The sequence below is a fragment of the Gopherus flavomarginatus genome, chromosome 2, assembly GCF_025201925.1.
Source record: "Gopherus flavomarginatus isolate rGopFla2 chromosome 2, rGopFla2.mat.asm, whole genome shotgun sequence".
In the NCBI taxonomy this organism is placed as follows: Eukaryota; Metazoa; Chordata; order Testudines; family Testudinidae; genus Gopherus; species Gopherus flavomarginatus.
Genome location: NC_066618.1, coordinates 47782083 through 47797621, shown reverse-complemented (window position 1 = coordinate 47797621; position 15539 = coordinate 47782083). Strand labels below are relative to the sequence as shown.

General features: G+C 39.4%; 1 protein-coding gene across 2 annotated transcripts in view; it reads left to right on the top strand.

Annotated features, from left to right (window-relative positions):
• The window catches only part of CDK6 (cyclin dependent kinase 6), a 201024-nt gene extending 185807 nt beyond the window's left edge, over nucleotides 1-15217 (top strand). For both annotated transcript variants that reach the window (XM_050939664.1, XM_050939663.1), the window contains one exon: nucleotides 3557-15217. In XM_050939664.1, coding sequence (XP_050795621.1) covers nucleotides 3557-3703 — 147 coding nt within the window. In that variant the 3' untranslated portion in view covers nucleotides 3704-15217. The remainder of the gene's footprint in view (nucleotides 1-3556) is intronic.
• The last annotated feature ends 322 nt before the right edge of the window (nucleotides 15218-15539 follow it).

Here is a 15539-nt window from a genome sequence, read left to right as displayed (position 1 = left end):
TATAATACCTGCTGCCCATGCCCCCATCTGGTGCTCAGGCAGCATGGAGGAGGAAGCCACTGACTTGAATTTAGGGGGGACAAGAGCGAGACCTGGGAAAGGGAAAGCAGTACATTGGAACATGGGAATCTAGAATAGCTGGGACTATGGCAGGGGTTTTGGACTGATGGGGCAAGGAGACTGGGACTGGGAGCCTAAGGGTGGGAAAGTTGCTTGTGCAACTTTAATTCAGTCCCCACTGGTCTTTAATTACACAATCACATATTTTTTCCATTCAGTGCACAGGATGGATGGTGCTATACAGTATTTTGTTTTATCCCCTGGTTCAATATCTGGCCTCAGACCTTATTTATTGCACTCTATTCAAACCCTGCTCTGAAGACAAAAGTATTAATTTCCTCCTGAGTTTTTCTACAGCACTCATCACTACAGTATCCAGGTGCTTTACAAACATTAATTAAACTTCACCCCCGCCTTGTGAGATGAGGAGCAGATGGGGAGCTAAAGCACAGAGATTTTATGGTCAAAAGCAGCAAAGAATCCTGTGGCACCTTATAGACTAACAGACGTTTTGGAGCATGAGCTTTCATGGGTGAATACCCACTTCATCAGATGCATGCATATTCACCCACGAAAGCTCATGCTCCAAAACATCTGTTAGTCTATAAGGTGCCACAGGATTCTTTGCTGCTTTTATAGATCCAGACTAACATGGCTACCCCTCTGATATATGGTCAAAAGTGTCTGCTAATTCTGGATGCCCAATCTGACATATCTGCAGCTTGATTTTTCAGAGTACTTAGTATTTTTATATAGCATTTTATATATTCCAGCAAGGCTCCTCTTGTCTTCAGTTGCTGTTAGTCTATAAGGTGCCACAGGATTCTTTGCTGCTTTTATAGTTGCTGTTGTTAGTACTCACAACTTCTAAAGTCACTGTGGAGAAACTAAATGAATTCTTTGCTTCAGCCTTCACAGCTGAGGATGTTAGGGAGATTCCCAAACCTGAGCCATCCTTTGTAGGTGACAAATCTGAAGAATTGTCACAGATTGTCACTAGAGGAGGTTTTGGAATTAATTGATAAACTTAACAGTAACAAGTCACCGGGACCGGATGGCATTCACCCAAGAGTTCTGAAAGAACTCAAACGCGAAATTACAGAACTATTAACTATGGTTTCTAATCTGTCCTTTAAATCAGCTTCTGCACCCAGTGACTGGAAGATAGCTAATGTAATGCCAATTACATTACTGGTAAGTCTCATGTCAGTACTGGGCAAATTAGTTGAAACAATAGTAAAGAATAAAATTGTCAGACTCACAGAACATAAATTGTTGGGCAAAAGTCAACATGGTTTCTGTAAAGGGAAATTGTGTCTTACTAATTTATTAGAGTTCTTTGAAGGGGTCAACAAACATGTGGACAAGGGGGATTCAGTGGACATAGTGCACTTAGATTTCCATAAAACCTTTGACAAGGTCCCTCACCAAAGGCTCTTAATTAAGTTGTCATGGGATAAGAGGGAAGATCCTTTCATGGACTGAGAACTGGTTAAAAGACAGGGAACAAAGGGTAGGAATAAATGGTAAATTTTCAGAATGGAGAGGGGTAACTAGTGGTGTTCCCCAAGGTTCAGTCCTAGGACCAATCCTATTCAACTTATTCATAAATGATCTGGAGAAAGGGGTAAAGGGTGAGGTGGCAAAGTTTGCAGATGATACTAAACTGCTCAAGATAGTTAAGACCAAAGCAGATTGTGAAGAACTTCAAAAAGATCTCACAAAACTAAGTGATTGGGCAACAACATGGCAAATGAAATTTAATGTGGATAAATGTAAAGTAATGCACATTGGAAAAAATAACCCCAACTATACATACAATATGATGGGGGCTAATTTAGCTACAACTAATTAGGAAAGAGATCTTGGACTCATCGTGGATAGGTCTCTGAAGACGTCCACGCAGTGTGCAGCAGCAGTCAAAAAAGCAAACAGTATGTTAGGAATCATTTAAAAAGGGATAGAGAATAAGAAGGAGAATATCTTATTGCCCTTCTATAAATCCATGGTACGCCCACATCTTGAATACTGCATACAGATGTGGTCTCATCATCTCCAAAAAGATATACTGGCATTAGAAAAGGTTCAGAGAAGGGCAACTGAAATGGTTAGGGGTTTGGAACAGATGCCATATGAGGAGAGATTAAAGAGGCTAGGACTTTTCATCTTGGAAAAGAGGAGACTAAGGGGGGATATGGTAGAGGTATATAAAATCATGAGTGGTGTGGAGAAGTGAATAAGGAAAAGTTCTTTACTTATTCCCATAATATAAGAACTAGAGGCCACCAAATGAAATTAATGGGCAGCAGGTTTAACACAAATAAAAGGAAGTTCTTCACACAGCACACAGTCAACCTGTGGAACTCCTTGCCTGAGGAGGTTGTGAAAGCTAGGACTATAACAGGGTTTAAAAGAGAACTAGATAAATTCATGGAGGTTAAGTCCATTAATGGCTATTAGCCAGGACAGGTAAGGAATGGTGTCCCTAGCCTCTGTTTGTCAGTGGGTGGAGATGGATGGCAGGAGAGAGATCACTTGGTTATTACCTCTTAGGTTCACTCTCTCTGGGACACCTGGCTTTGGTCACTGTTGGTAGATAGGATACTGGGCTGGATGGACCTTTGGTCTGACCCAGTACGGCCGTTCTTATGAATGGATCACTTGATGATTACCTGTTCCGTTCATTTCCTCTGGGCACATGGCACTGGCCACTGTCGGAAGACAGGATACTGGGCTAGATGGATTTTTGGTCTGACCCAGTGTGGCCATTCTTATGTTCTCAGAAATCAGACCCCAGGGTCCCCAGTCAAGCACTCAAAAAATGAAAAACACACAACTAGTGACCCATGAAAAGTTTGGTTTAAGTAACTTGCCTACCATCACACAGGAAATCTGTGGCTGAGGCTCAGACAGAATCCAGTTCTCCACGCATAACCATGAGAATGTTCTTACTCTTCATACAATCCCCTGCCTCATTTACTACATACCTTCCAACTTCTGCAGCAAATGAAGCAGAGACCCTAGGGACAACAGCCTCCTTCACTACACAACCTGATTAATCTCCAGAGCAGGTCCATCCTGTGTACTGAATGAGGCAGAGATCATGTAGCAAAATATATGATGATGTAATTAAATACTTTATCCTAATACCTATGGACAAAGGCACTGAATGAAGTTTGCACAGAGAACCTTAATTCTGACATTTCCTAATTTTTGAGGGCTTGATTTTGCAACCTTGGTGTTCTTTTAATGTAGTTTTTGTGTGTAATATTGATATAGTCTGACCCAGCTGCCTGGCCACTTCTCATTGACTGAGAAAACAGGCAAGGTCAATGCAGCACTTGAACTGGCTCTAGATCTTCAGGCTATTGTAGTTATAAATCAATATAATGACACTCATTAATTTGTATCTATATTATCTTCATTATTTATAACATCGGTTGCATATTATACACGTAACCACTACACTAAAACTATCTTATTTTAATCCTTTTAGAAATGTTTAGCGTTCAATCCCACCAAGAGGATATCTGCCTATGTTGCCCTGTCTCACCCTTATTTCCATGATCTGGAGAAATGCAAGGAGAATCTGGACTCTCTCATGTCAGCCAGCCAAAACTCCAACGAGGTGAATAAATCATAAGGCTCATTGAAGCTGAACCTACAAATGAACAGTGTAGCTGACAAAGGTCACTGTCCCTAGCTGTTCTACTGAAGATCATTATTTGGAGGTTTTACACGTCTGTCTGCTTCTTCAGGATGGTAATATGCTCCAAGGAAACCAACCTAGTTTACTTTCATCAAAGCAATGCAAGAGCCCGGGATTTCACCTGCTCCCGTTGCAGCTTTATATGTGTGTGTGTGTGTGTTCTGTTTTGTTTTGTTTTGTTTAACTACCTGGGAAAACTCCAGATGAAGAGAAGCTGCTGACCAGTTTTGCTGCCATTTTATTCTTCTCATATTGAATGCTGCCAGTGTTCCAGTCACTGCCAAAACATGACGCAATCTCTCCCTCTAGCTGCTGAAGCCTGATCTGGTATTTTTTAATTGTTATTTTGGGATTTCTTAAAATGATAGTTAAAAGAATGGCATTGAAATATTGGATCTCTACAACCTGCAAATAATTGATAAGTAAATGAAGGCATCTAGCTACTATTGGTAACATACAAGGAGGTGCTTCCGCAGTTGAAAACTTGGACAAATAATTTTATTATTTCATTACTGTCCATAAAAATGATGATAAACTGAATCAATTTTTAGTTTTTTTTAATGTACAACTGAATTATTAACTAGATGAGTTTATGTGCATGTCACAAAAATAAGTTAAAGAAAACTTTTAGGGACTTACTCTTTAAAGACTCTACTCTCCAAAAATATTGCATTTGTTGTTTGAATCGGTCAATGAAGTCTAACTTTTTATTTCTTTCTCAAAACAATTGCAAGCATATGTTCCATGATCTAGTACAGAAGTTTATAATATGTAGATCAAAGAGGTATATAGAGCTGATGAAAATCAAAACAGGGTTTCCCGTTGTAACATAAACTTATTAGCATCAAAAAAGTAACTTGGAAAAATGTTTCCTGTTTTAGAAGCAGAGAATTCTTTGATTATGGAGAAGAACTCTTATGCACATGTGCTATATTGGATGGAATATAGTGTGCTGCTTTACCTGTAACACACAACTTATACAACACAGTGCATGAACATTACTCATATTTCATTTACTAGCAGATATTTTTTTCTGTGCAGAAATGCATGAGCATCCCTCCTAACCCACTATGTGGGTATATTGGCACACCATATTTCTCACTGTGTTAGCAGTAATGTGCCATAATTGAATTATAACTAAACAATTCACATAACTTTTTAGCAGTTATTTTAAATATTACATTACATTTTTATATTTAGTATTTTACCTTAACTAAAATATATTTTCATTATTTTTAAAAGAAACTTTTATTTTTTTAGTACTGTGCGGAAAAAGTAAATATTTTAAATACATAAAGTAAAGGCTTTCCCTTAACCTAAACTTCAGTGCATTTGCCTGTATGTAACTCAAGGGAACATTTGGCCCAGTGAGGTAACCCCTGCCCTAAAGGTACATTAGGCACTACTGCACTATAAATAATAATACACATAGCAGCTACCATTGCTTACACCTGTGATGGTTCTTCGTAAGCTATCCTGCTTCTCTTGCCTCTGCTTCATCTGTTCTATCTACTGAGCCAGTATCACAGCATGCCTGGCAGTGCCAAGCTGAGCAATATATATTTTTCCAGCTATGGCATAGGAGCTTGTGGCTGTCTCCCTGGCAGGTTCCTCGGTTATGTGGCAGACTTCACCATTAGCTCTGAGCTGTTTAGCACTTAGGCAGGTGCTAAGATAGTGAGTGGTTTTATCTACCTTTTGTGAAGGCATTCCTTTTCTGTTACACACCTAACAATGAGACTTGGGGTAAATTACTTCCGTGCTATGTAGGCCAAATTGTCAAAGGACCAGTTGCACATGCGCAGTGGCACCTGTCGGGTCTGTTCAAAGATCTACAGCATGAACAGACAGGCTGTAAATTAGGCTGGACAAGATTGCATCCAAGGCATGTGTGCACAGAGTCTGGATGCTTGCACAGCACAAGACTTTCCCAAGGGGCTCAATGTGCCAAGCTGAAGGCCAGTGGGTAGCCAAAGCACCACTCAGCTGGTCTTGGCTCTGCCCTGTTCCTTCTCCCTCAGTGTCTAGGCCCAAGATAAATGAAGTATCACTCGGTGGGTCTTGGCTCTACCCCATTCCCTGTGGTCTTAGTTTCTGCAGCCCAGAGAGGGCTGAGGGTGCCGCTTGGCTGGTCTTGACATCCTTAGAAAAAGGTGGATCATAGTGCAATTAAATGAACCACAATTTCTATTAATAATTTTAAATAGTTATTTAAAACAGAAAAAAAAATCTAGGCCAACCTTGCAAAATTAACAAATGGGGAAAAGGCTACTGCACAATTTAGCAATTTTTAAAACATTCCACATTTTATCTAGCACCAAACTATTGTACGTACTTTTTCAGGGCACTTAGCTGGCATCACTCTCTAGCAGCTGCCTGAGAACTATCTCTTGGACACTGCAGCTCTGCAAGCACTATAAAGGAAGGAAAATATTAGTTCTTTTTAAAATCATGCTAAAAAACTGATGTGCAGAGGTGCTAGCAATTACTCTGAAGGATACTGTGTGAGAACCAGAACAGAGTACAATACAGCTACTCCATGTTGCACTCCATCCCGTCCAAGCCTCATTCCCAAGTCCCCTCAGTGGAAAAAATACACAGTTTACCCTTCTCCAGTGCTCTAAGGCTGTTTGCTATTCCCCATTTTCTCTACTGACTCTGTGTGTCCCTTGGATACTACTGCCATGTGTGTAGTGATATGTGGGGAAGTGGGAACTGGATTTCAAAAGGGAGGTGCCCACTGGTACAAATTCCCTTCTTCCCTGCCATCACCGCAGCAGTGAAGAAAACTGTTCACATACACTGCAAACGGGGCCCTTGCATATAGCTCTACTCGGCCTTGACTTTGCAGCAGACTTGGGTGAACACAGCTAAAAATTATTGAACAACAAAAATTAAATTAAAAAAAAAGGTAAAATAGTTCTTTATCTTCTGGGGCACCTCCAGCCAGGGTGTTCATTACAGTAGATGTTCAGATGTTCTGAGAAGTGGAAAGGCGCATCTCCCATCTACTGTCCAACGTTATAGTCCTTTGATGTTGAGCAATGCTATAGTCCCACAGGATCCTGCATGATTCTGCAGGCCGAGCAGACCCAACAACTGAAGAAACCGCTAAGGTGAGGATAGTGTAGTTTCATGTGTACTTGCTTCTGTACTATGAAAGCATCTGCTTCCTCTGCTGATTCCTTACTGGCTCTGTGTGGCCCCCTGAGACCAATTTTCAGAAACTGAGCACCTGTTGGGCTGCACATATTTCACACTGACATACAGTAATAGGTCATTAGCACATGCCAATATTATATGAACATATTCTAATGGTTGTTGTGTATCTAAAGCACCCAGCACAAGATATGCCAAGCCAAAGGCAAATAGATGCAGCTGACTGGTTGACCGAGTCGCCTTTCCTCTGCCTCTCACCACTCTCTCTCATCCTCTCTCCCACGAGACTCCCCCCCCCACCCTTTCCCTGCCTCTATTTTCAGCTCCCACACAACTCGTCTTCCCTCACTGCTACTGCCAGTAGTTACCTCTTTTGGCCCAGCAGCCAAGAGAAGGATGATTAGATGGAACCTCCTCATCCACTGCCCAGTTTACACGTAACTACACTATAACAATGACTAGCTTGTGGACACCTTTTTTCTCTTGCGTGCACCAATCAAAATTCTAAGCCCAGCTATTTATCTTTCAGTACACATAGCTGATGCCCCCTTTGAAAATCCAAGCTTGTCTTCTACTTGTGCCCCAAAATACACCAAAAAACCAAGATTTCTGCCTTCACAGGGTTTTGAAAATTTGGTCCTACGTGCACAGAGTCTTTTCACGGGATCATAAATAGTGGATTCATTGCTCCAGCATTTCCTGTGTGCTGGACACTATCCATATCCTGGTCCTCAGGCTCAATTTACACTTAAGTTTTCTGTATGAATAAGCAGAAAATTTTATACCCTGTTACTTTGCACTGCTTATATACCAACTGTCTTGGAGAAGCATGTTTTATTGTACAAGGGCTAATTCTCTCAGCTGCTAGATACAGTGCCCATTTTAATATGTAGAATAAACAGCAACTATGCCATTCCAGTCATGTAGCCTGCAAATCGGGAGCACTTATCTGACTCACAGCTGAAAACAAATCAGATGAATCATAAACCACATGGTGTGGTTGAAAAGCCCACATAAATTAATTACGTTCCTAGTATAAGTTGAATTTGAATAACGAAATAGATGTTTCTTCTGAGAATTCTGTTCTCTAGAATCACTTTGCTAGTGTTTTTCTGATGCGATAGTTTCAGGAATAGATGGATTTTTGCTAGGCCTATGATGTGATTTAGACCATATATACTGTAAGTGTGAATCCTTCTCATTTCATACTTTTCTCCATGATTCAGAACTATTAGTAAACTCTAGTAAAGCCCTTTGCCTAAATCCCACTGACAGAGTAGTTAGAATCAGGCTTAGGACCTGATCCTGTAGTCTTTATATAGGCAAAACTCCAGTCTTTCTTTTATAGCTTCCTTCTCTTGACTTCTCTGGGAGTTTTGCAGGTGTAATCAAGTCAGTAATTAGCCTTTAAGGACCTACATGTTCCAGTGTACTTATTTTCATAGGTTTTGCTTTGGTGCAGCCATTTCTTTCAGTAGACCGAGCAGCGAGACTGAAGAGCCTGTGTCAAATTCACTGAGGTTCTATGCGTCCTCCAGCACAGAACCCATGGGAACGTTCCTGGTGGCAGGAAGTCTACACAGGCAAGTTGCAAGGACACAAGACCCCAGTTACTTTCCCTTTGTCAAGTGGCCTGCAGCTAAGCAGCACCTTACTGGCTGGGGAAGGAAGGTGATTAGGGCAGCCCCTAGGTATCCCCCACCAGCAAATGCCTGTTGACCTTCAGTCAAAATGAAAGCTGCTGGCAAAAACTCTGAGATACTGCTACCTGCCTTCTGCTGGATGAAGTTCTTCTGGGGTGCAGTGGGGCAGGCTGGCACAGGGAGGTATTGTTTGCACCTCGCTATACTCAGGGCTGCCGAGAGCGGGTTCGGGCCCTGGTGAAAAACTGTGTTCGGGCCCCCCCTAGCAAGGCCGGACCGGCTAAACAGGGCCGACAAAGCTGGGGAAGCTGGGCCCCAGGCCGGGCTCTGGTAATTTGTACCAGCTTTCCCCCGCTCCCCTCATCGGCCCTGCCTATACCATTGGGAGGTAATTTGTTGCCTTATTATTTGAGGTGACAATGCTTGAATTGGTCACAAGCTGGGAATCTAGCATATTTATTTCATTGCTACAAAACCTTCAGAATATCCTTGTCAACATTAGCATCTCTACTTGATGCTAACTTTCACTCTTGATCTTATATATGTAGAAGTTTGTCTTGAAATCAGTATATTAGAAAAAGAGTTCTACTAAACTTGGGGGGGGGGCTTGAAAATTATTTTTGTACATATATAGCAAATTTAAATTTTCTATGCTGAAACATACTATTAATTTAACTATAAGCAAGCTATTAATTTTTTTCCCACTTGAAATCAGAATACTAAAAACAAAACATATGGAGTGTTGCAGTCTTCCTTTGTTAAGTGAAATATTTTCAGAAACAGCGTCTCTCATACTGGTGCAATTTTGTTTTTGCATGTGCATTTTGACACCCAATTACTGTGCAAATTAAATTTTAGGCATGCAAAATTATGTCCACAACTTTAATAGCCTAAATATCTAGATTTTTGTTTATGAGAGATTTTAGAGATAAGATGTTGCCTGGTTTTAGCTAAATTGAGAAATGGGATTATAGGATGCTTTTCGGACATTGCTGTTGGATTAAGAAAGGAGGAGTGTATTTATACATGAGCCTGCAGAGTTGATATGTTCAAAGGAAGTTTTATGGAGGAACTGAATCTAGATATAAATTAATTCTAAATAGGATTTTAACGCTGATTAAGTTGGGCCCTACCAAAATCACAGCTGTGAAAAATGCATCACAGACCTTGAAATCTGGTCTTTTGTGTACTTTTACCCTATTTATACAGATTTCACAGGGGGAGACTAGCATTTCTCAAACTGGAGGTCCCGACCCAAAAGGAAGTTGGGGGGGGTGTCACAAGGTTTTTGTAGGGGGTCACAGTATTCCCACCTTTAGTTCTGTGCTGCCTTCAGGGTGGGACTTCCATAGAAACATCTTTTATTAGATGGTATTTATTATTCATCAGTTGTACCCTGTATCTGACATGCTGCTACTTCAGTATTCGGAACTATAGCACCTTAAAAGCTAGAGTGAATTGAGCCTCTCTGCATCGCTGTTGATCCAACGATGGATGGTCTGTTATTTTGCATCTGGATTTGTAAGTGTCCCTGATTTGCAGGAACATCACTGATTTGTACCACTGTTTTTCCTCATTAAGAACTAGTGATTAGTATAGTAAAATATGAAAGATTTTAAAGGGCTTTCTTTGGTCACACCATTTCTATTTGCAGCCACAGAATATTTATCGCCCCCCCCTTCCATGACTGATTTACTTTTATTAATGTTCCTCTTTATTTCCATGTCAGAGAAATTTGTAAAATATATCCACATACTGTCACCAGCTATAGGGTCAAATCTGCAGTCCTTAGTCAAAAATCCCTCTAAAATAGAGCCGTTCCCTCCCCAAATAATTTCCACAGTCCACACCACAAATAGCCAGCAGCATTCTCTGTTCTACCGCAGCATCCAAGTCAGTTTTAACAGATGAAAGCATGCCATGCAGCTCCCTCCTGTCCTGTATGTTTTGCTATCAATCTTGCCCCATTCATACAGCTTTCTGAGGGAGGAGAGCCTCGCCTCTATGGAAGAGCAAAGCTTCAATATCAAATGTGCATTTTAAAGGACACATTTCGTTCAGTGCCAAAAGAGGCAGCCTCCATCTGTTCAGAGTGCATCAAAAACAGTCAGTTTCACACCCTGACATTTACTCTGGTGGATGCTCCCCAACCCCAATTATACCACAGGTGCCGCAGTAAACCATCGTTACCTTCACCTCTCTTGATGCTTGTGTTCATATGATACATAAGCAAAGAGTGGAAGATTATAGGTCTGAATATGCTGGAATGAACAAAATGTATTTCATTGACCAAAACAAGTACCTATGATTCAGCGGATCACTCATGAAACATAGCAGGCCAGATCTTTGGCCCTTTCAAAGGCTCCTTTGCACTGCTTTTAGATGCATTAATGCAGTAAATGATGATGTCCCTATTGTAGAGGAATCCTCAATAGTTGTAGGGCTGGCTATGCCAGCCTTACACCACTCTCCTTTCTGGAGCAGATTGGGGATGAAGAGAGGGTGATTCTGGCCAGCAAAGTGGCTTCTTGAGCACTGCTGTCCCACCAAGAGAAGTTAGAGCAGTCTTATGAGCAAGAGTGATCCACGGTGAATGAGAAATCTGGGTCCAGGGAAAAAACACAAAATAACCAGCTCTGGAGAATGATATTAAAATACAGAGCCCCAGGTCAGTGGTTCTCAACCTTTTTCTAGCTGAGACTCAAAATCCATACATGGTTTCTTGCAATGCCCCAGAGTCCTACAACCCTTTGCAATTACACAGCAAAAAGCATGTCTGAGTTTGGGTGCTGGCAAGGGGTTTCTGAGATTTGGGGTAAGGCAGAGGCATCAGGAGGAAAGGTCATGGCATGAGTTGTCTTTTGCTTTCCCTTCCCAGTCTCCTAGCAAACCAATGATTTTGGTGTTTTTTTAGCTGGTAGGGTATGACATCCTCTCACCATTGCTCTCTTCTGCTTTGCATGCCAACAGGTGAGAAGTGCTGCTCTAGATTACTAGTTCAGAACCAGATTAAGTCAGCAGTGACTAAAAACTGTTCCCATCTGATGGTAGTTTTATGGCCAATGTGAAATGTGTTGGAGGTCTCAGCCCAGAGTTTAGCAGACAGGTGTCTGTTTCACCAGTATCACCATTACAACTGGCACTACTTAACACCCTGGATGTCATACTCAACCATGGTCAAAGACTAGATGCAGGCTCTAGAGACCAATCTACCCTCCCACTGGGAGGTGACCCCTTTAGAGCAATGATTGGGGGTGAGTGAAGAGATTTGCATCATTGCTTCACTTGTAAGAAGGCTTGTGGGCCTGATCCACTTGGAACAGAACCTAAAAGAGAACATCAGTCTCCAGAGTTGTAAATCAGGCACTTTTCACAAGTATTACATTCACTTCTTTTTTAAATAAAGAAATATGGAAACTATGCTTAAAGTTAATTATATGAAGCTGCCATTTATTTTTCCCTTAACAGAGACGGTATCACTTTGGCACTTAAATCAACCTGAGGTATACACTGATTATTTCCTTTCCAGACTCTGATCTCTTTATAAGTTTCTTTCAGATTAGTTTTTGTTCCAGTTCATGTAAATGTTCTGCTTCTGACTTTGGGTCTGCGTGGGTTTGTATTTTTATGCAATATTTACATTACTTTGAACAGCTTTAAAAGCAGAATGTCTTTTGAATGTGCTAATAAATGAAAAATCATACCTTCCAAAATGATGTCTTATAAGTTGAAGTGTATACTGTGGGAATGTTGTTGATATTATTATAGCTCCTTAAAGCATAACAATATGCGTTACATTGTGTGTCTTTTAAAGTCTATACAATAGTGTAAATCTGTATTTCCTCACTAGCTCTATAGTCTTCAGTCTGAGGATTCGATCCTTTAAATACTTACAAACGTGAATAACTTCATTCACTTCAGCAGTCCCATTGAATGAGACTGCTCTAATGCGTAAAGGTACTCATATAAGTGTTGCAGGATCAAGCCTTTAGTTAATAACTGATGGTAATAGTGAGGACACGTGGTTAGTAACAGCACCCAGACACCAGCAAATGGGGTCTGTGTTAATGTGGATACATTTATATCCAAGTTACTCAACATTAACATAAATTATTGCTATTATAATTCATGTATATTATTTGTAACTGAAATACACTAGTCCTGTGAAAGTGTAGTTGCCAGGGAAAGCATTGGGTCTTGCTGTTTCATAGATTATTTGAATTTAGCATTCATTTTAGTTATTGAGGTAAATCTAGTTTCATAGAGAGGAAAAATGATAGATGAATTGTAATGATCCTGAATAAGCTGCATATTGTACATTTCAATTTTGAAACTAGAAACTAAGTTTGTTCAGATGTAGTATTTTTAAATGCCTAGAGGGTTTTTTGTTTTGAGTTAATATGTAAAGGAATAAACATAAATTACTTTGAAATTTTATTGTAGAGCTAAATGTACATATAGCATAATGTGGGAGGGAATCATCTGAAAGATTAAAATTAGAAATCATTTCACATAGCTGCCGTTTTGGCTTTATTTTGTTTGCAGTAGTCATAGTAGATACCAGTCAATAACAGATACTTATATCAGTGCCTGAGTTTGCCTGGCTTCTCGTGGTTAAAATAAGTTTGTGCAGTGATTAAAATTGCTTTTGTAGGTTTGTGTGTGTTTCTGGAAAAAGGCAAAACTACATAAGGTTGTTGAAATAAAGAGAAATATGAAAATAGCAGGCTTAGAGACTGCTGTGGAAATACAACTACATGAAATAGGGTTTAGGTTTCAAAGTATTTTATATCAATGGGCCTAATTCACTCCTTTACACTGACTATAGTTAAATTATACAAGAGATGAATTTGGCCCATTAAGTCTATCAATTTCAATGTCAGGCATCTCAGGTTTATATACAGATAATATAGTTTAGTAAGTAAGCAAAAATAGATTATACTTATGGTAGTGTGTGACCAGATATAATTAGCCCTAATAACATGTTAGTTCTCAAATTTCTTATGGGTTATTTTTTGTTACAAAGAATGAAAAGCAAGTGTCTTAGTGAAATAGGGATATGTGGAGATAAGCACAATGTTGGTACAAAAGGTACCAAAATTAGAAATTTAGGCCTCAGAATAACTGGGATGACTCGTGTGTAAAATTAAGCATGTGTGAATATGACTGTAATAAAGTATTGGTTCTGAAATCTCCAAGATAGTGACATTTTCAAAAGGTCTTGTTAAAAATGTTGTTTTGGGTGTTGTTATGTGGATTATTTTGAAAAGTGGGTCAGATTCTGAATGCAGTTGCACTGATAAAAATCCAGAGTAACTCCACTGGCTTCAGTGGAGTCAAAAACATCAAAAGTAGTTCCAAGTTATTTTTACATCCTTTGAGCCACATCCTCAATTGGTATAAATCAGCAGAGTTCCATTGACTTCTCTGGTGCTATTCCAAATTATACCAGGTGAGAAGCTGGCCCCTTGTATTCTAGATCAAGTCATTTAATGTAACATTCAGTATGACTTTATTTACAAGATGAAAAGTTACCTAAGGTGCAAACTGTACTACATAGATTATCATTTATATCTATTCACAGGACATGATTTCACTGTATCACTTCATACTTGAAATTCAGTCTGTTATTTTAATATCAGGGTACAAACATGAAAGGTGCGTGTATTACTGTTTCTTTTAAAGAATTATTTTTATTCAGTGTGCCTAAAAATTCCTATTAAATGCTCTCTATGTGCTCCTCATTCAGCATAAAATATGTGAAATGGTGCCTATATCATCTACAAATGTACAGAAAATGTACTAGTGATTTATCTAATTGTCACTTACATGTATTGATTTTTTTAGTTAAATATGCATTACACCGAAGGGCTACAAAAAGAAAACTGTGGAATATAACACTTATTATGCCCTCACTGTGCCGGAAATTCTGCAGCCCCTTGTTTAGTTGCTAATAGCCCCATATGCAGTGGAAAAGCTCTGTTTCTGCTGTGCAGGATGGCTGGAGAGTGGTGAAGCCACACAGGGATTCTACAGCTCGCTCTCAGACAAAGCATTTTGCTCTAATTGTATGCTTGCTCCATGCCCAAAACTTCTCCCTATGAGGCTTTCGGTTTTAAGAATTCCCTGAGGTAGGGCTACTTTACACTGACTTAATTGAAGTTCCTTAAAAAATATTCCCTTTCAAGCATGCACCTTACCATATAACATTCTTTAGCTTTTACAAGTACAGGTTTATAAAACTGGTCAAATACAAAAAGTAATCACCTGTCGATGGACATATTAAATGCAAAACTAAATCAAGGAACATTGAGGGTTATAGATACTGTGTTATGTCAGAATTACAGTCCTTTGGAGTTGAATGTTTTGCTGCTGGCAGTGCTAGAAAAGCAAAGTTGTGTATTTATTGTCAGATGCTGAAGGTTCAATATGAAAAAATCAATATAATAAAAATGTCACAGTGTCAAGTTCTTTTCAATTGTGCACAAACTATTTCAAAGTAAAAAGGAAAAAATGGTTTGTATATTTAAAACTGCTTTCTCAGCGTTTACTTCACTTTCGTAGCTATATTTTTCTTTTATATAAAAATGTAAAATGAATACAAATGCAGTAAGAAATGTATATTAAATACGGACATTTCGCAACATTGATTTCTAGCTTTTGTGTCTCGCAGATACTTTTCCTAGGCAGCACATACACAGTATAAAGTGAACATATGTATACACACATTATGTGTGTGCACGTATATATGAACAGTTACTTACACAAACTCTTCCTATCAACTACTGATTACATTAGTCTCATTCCGTCACTAATGTACTGCTTTATTCCTTACTTAGCATGAATGCATAAGAATATTTTCATAATTTGGCTGCTATGACTCTCAATCCTTCTTTAAAAGATTTTTTTCAAAGTTTTATGGCTCAATCCTGCAACCCTTGCTAACATAAGTAATTATCTTCCTAAAG